The sequence below is a fragment of the Benincasa hispida genome, chromosome 3 (genome assembly GCF_027475165.1).
Source record: "Benincasa hispida cultivar pf3 chromosome 3, pf3_genome.v1.1, whole genome shotgun sequence".
NCBI lineage: Eukaryota > Viridiplantae > Streptophyta > Magnoliopsida > Cucurbitales > Cucurbitaceae > Benincasa > Benincasa hispida.
Window position 1 is genome coordinate 10,466,707 of NC_143480.1, and position 2,797 is coordinate 10,469,503.

The 2,797-nt window shown below is 32.1% G+C and overlaps 1 protein-coding gene across 1 annotated transcript; it reads left to right on the forward strand.

Moving 5' to 3' along the window:
- Positions 1-658: 658 nt before the first annotated feature.
- Positions 659-2,403, forward strand: LOC120072909 (stem-specific protein TSJT1-like). Its single transcript, XM_039025439.2, has 4 exons — positions 659-961; positions 1,060-1,300; positions 1,802-1,922; positions 2,015-2,403. The coding sequence occupies exons 1-4, from the start codon at positions 747-749 to the stop codon at positions 2,206-2,208; spliced, it is 771 nt and encodes a 256-aa protein (XP_038881367.1). The 5' UTR covers positions 659-746; the 3' UTR covers positions 2,209-2,403.
- The last annotated feature ends 394 nt before the right edge of the window (positions 2,404-2,797 follow it).

Below are 2,797 nucleotides of genomic sequence, written 5' to 3' on the forward strand. Positions count from 1 at the left end.
TTCCATTTTATTTCTAATAAATCTATACTTAAATGTTTAAAAAGTAATTATTTTGTTAAAAAAAAAAAATAGTTTCGTGCCTACTTGAAACTTAAATTTTGTAGTTAGTTGATACACTAATTTAAAAAAAAATGTCTAACCGTACTTATTAAGCATAAATTAAACTTAATATCAAATCAACATTTAATTTTTAACAGTTTCTAAGATTCAAGAGATTTGTTAGATAATTTTTAAATGAATTATATATAAACACAAAATTACAAGTTAATGGACTAAACTTAAAAAATTATATACATTTGTATAGCCAACTAAGTATCAAAATTATATATATATACTTAATGATCCTGTAAAGCTAACTAAGTATCAAATCACAAGTTGTAAAGTTTTTTAAAGAATATATTTTTTTACATTTTTTTCTTTTTAATTGAAGGAGATACATAGAAATTGGTGTATTAACTTATTTATTAAATAAAAAATTGGAGTCTTAAAATCGGATAAAATTTGGAAACCAAAGAGCCGGAAAGATTTGACTCGGTACCGTATTTCACAATACACATCGAAAAATCCTTGATTAATCCGAGTTTGGATAACGTCGCCACGTCAGCAGCCTTATTCTCAGCACCAAACACACCCCCTTTAAATATTCCCCCCAAATCCCTTTTCTTCTCCATCATTTCTTTCCCATTTCAATCAAAACAAAAATTATTCGTTTTCAGTAAAGCGAAGGTAAGATCTGTTAAGTGAAGATGTTGGCCATTTTCGACAGCCAATCGGTTCCCTCACCGCCGGAGCTTCAGAGTCCGGCGTCATTTCGCCTCCCGACGGTGAAGCCCAAGCTTCCTCGAGAAATTATCAACCATTTCGTCACTTCTGGTGCTTGTGGAGCTCTGTCAATGTCTTTTGGGAATGCGGCGTCCATAGCGTTCGATCCATCTCGATCTCACTCTGCTCACCATCAAATGTAAGTACTAATTTATGATCTGTATAAAATTTCGAGATCTGAAATCCTGTGTTTTAGCATTTTAGTTAATCAGTGATTGAATGGGGAAAAAATGGCAGGTTATTTTGTGGATTAGATGAAATGTACTGTATGTTCAAGGGGAGCTTGAACAACTTGAGCCGGTTAAACAAGCAGTACGGGCTTTCAAAAGCTACGAACGAAGCCATGTTTGTGATTGAAGCTTATCGAACCCTAAGAGACCGTGGGCCGTACCCGGCCGATCAGGTTCTTAAAGAACTTGAAGGCAACTTCGCCTTTGTGGTTTTTGACCGCAAGGCCGGCACTGTATTTGCAGCTCTGGTAAGCTATGTTACTTTTTTTTCCCCTTTTCTATATCTATAGTAGTAGAAATTTTATTGGAGAATGGAAGGTGTAGAAAAAAAAGTTCAGAGACCAAATGAAAATCATACTAAAAACTTAAGGATCAAAAGGATTCCTTTTTTATTCATCTAAGGACAATGATTAGATCTAACTAATTTTATGGTTTTTTTTTTTTTATGCATAATAGGAAAAAATGTAATTAATTTAATTAAAAAAATTTGTCACACGACTTATTTTTATTAAGTGTTATTTAAACTGTACAATAAATGGATGTAACCGCCTTTATTTTCTTCCTTGATTTAAAGGATGTGTTCTTTTTGTTTGATCAAGACCAAATCGAAATTAAAAGAATAGAAATATAACCTTTTGAAATTTAAAACTAAATAAAAAATCATACTTAGTTTTAAAAATTATGGATTGGTTTTTTTTTTACCTGAAAAGGAATTGGGTTTCTGAAGTTTTCTTCAAATGAAAAAACAGGATGCGCGTGAGGGGATGAATCTGTACTGGGGCACTGCCGGTGATGGCTCTCTTGTAATTTCGGACAACTTGGAGGTCATTAAAGTTGGATGTGCCAAGTCATTTGCTCCATTTCCACCCGGTAATATATTTCGTTTATTATCATTAGAATTTAAAAAGAAAGAAATTGAAATAGCCGTTTTTAAAATCTGACGTGGATTTTGTAATTGGCAGGTTGTATGTTCCACAGTGAGAGAGGGCTAATGAGTTTTGAGCATCCGACAAAGAAGATGAAGGCAATGCCTAGAATTGATAGTGAAGGAGTTATGTGTGGGGCCAACTTTAAGGTTGATGTCCAATCAAGGGTTCACACCATGCCACGTGTTGGAAGTGAAGCCAACTGGGCAACCTGGGGATCACATCCTTGATTCAAATTATTTCCTATTTTACTATATATATTATTAATTTCTGGTGACTTGAAATTGGGAGATCCTTTGATTTTTCTTTTTGAAGTTTTTATGTTGGGGTTTTTGTACATATTTTTATAGTTCCGGAAGCTTTATTTGGACTTCAGAGTTTTCTGTAAGTTTCGATTAATGAAAAAGCAAATGTTTATCATTTTACATCATTGATTATTATTTTATATTTTTTGTCATAAAAAAAAAGAATATTATAAAATGTTACGACTCAACTAGATAGATCATAGATGAACAATGTAATGACGTTGATCTTATTTATGGATGAACGAAAAAAACTTAGAGTTGATATGTGCGTGAATTAAGTTTACAAGATTAAATTAAAGAAGAGTTAATAGTACCATTTGTGATCTTATTCATGGTTAGGTTATCTCATTCTCTTGGTATTTTTAATTTTCTAATTGGTTAGTTTCTGGGTTTAAGACTGATGTATGCAACTTTTTCCATCTGCCAAAGTCTCACTTGTTTATAATTTAATTCTAGGATAAAAGGTATTAATGTCTTCAATGAAATAACTACATTTAAAAAAAGATCAATAGAA

Coding starts and splice junctions, on each gene's coding strand:
- LOC120072909 (XM_039025439.2), top strand. CDS start 747: ATGTTGGCCATTTTCGACAGCCAATCGGTTCCCTCACCGCCGGAGCTT. Junction 1,301..1,801: donor GCACTGTATTTGCAGCTCTG/GTAAGCTATGTT, acceptor ATGAAAAAACAG/GATGCGCGTGAGGGGATGAA. Junction 1,923..2,014: donor ATTTGCTCCATTTCCACCCG/GTAATATATTTC, acceptor TGTAATTGGCAG/GTTGTATGTTCCACAGTGAG.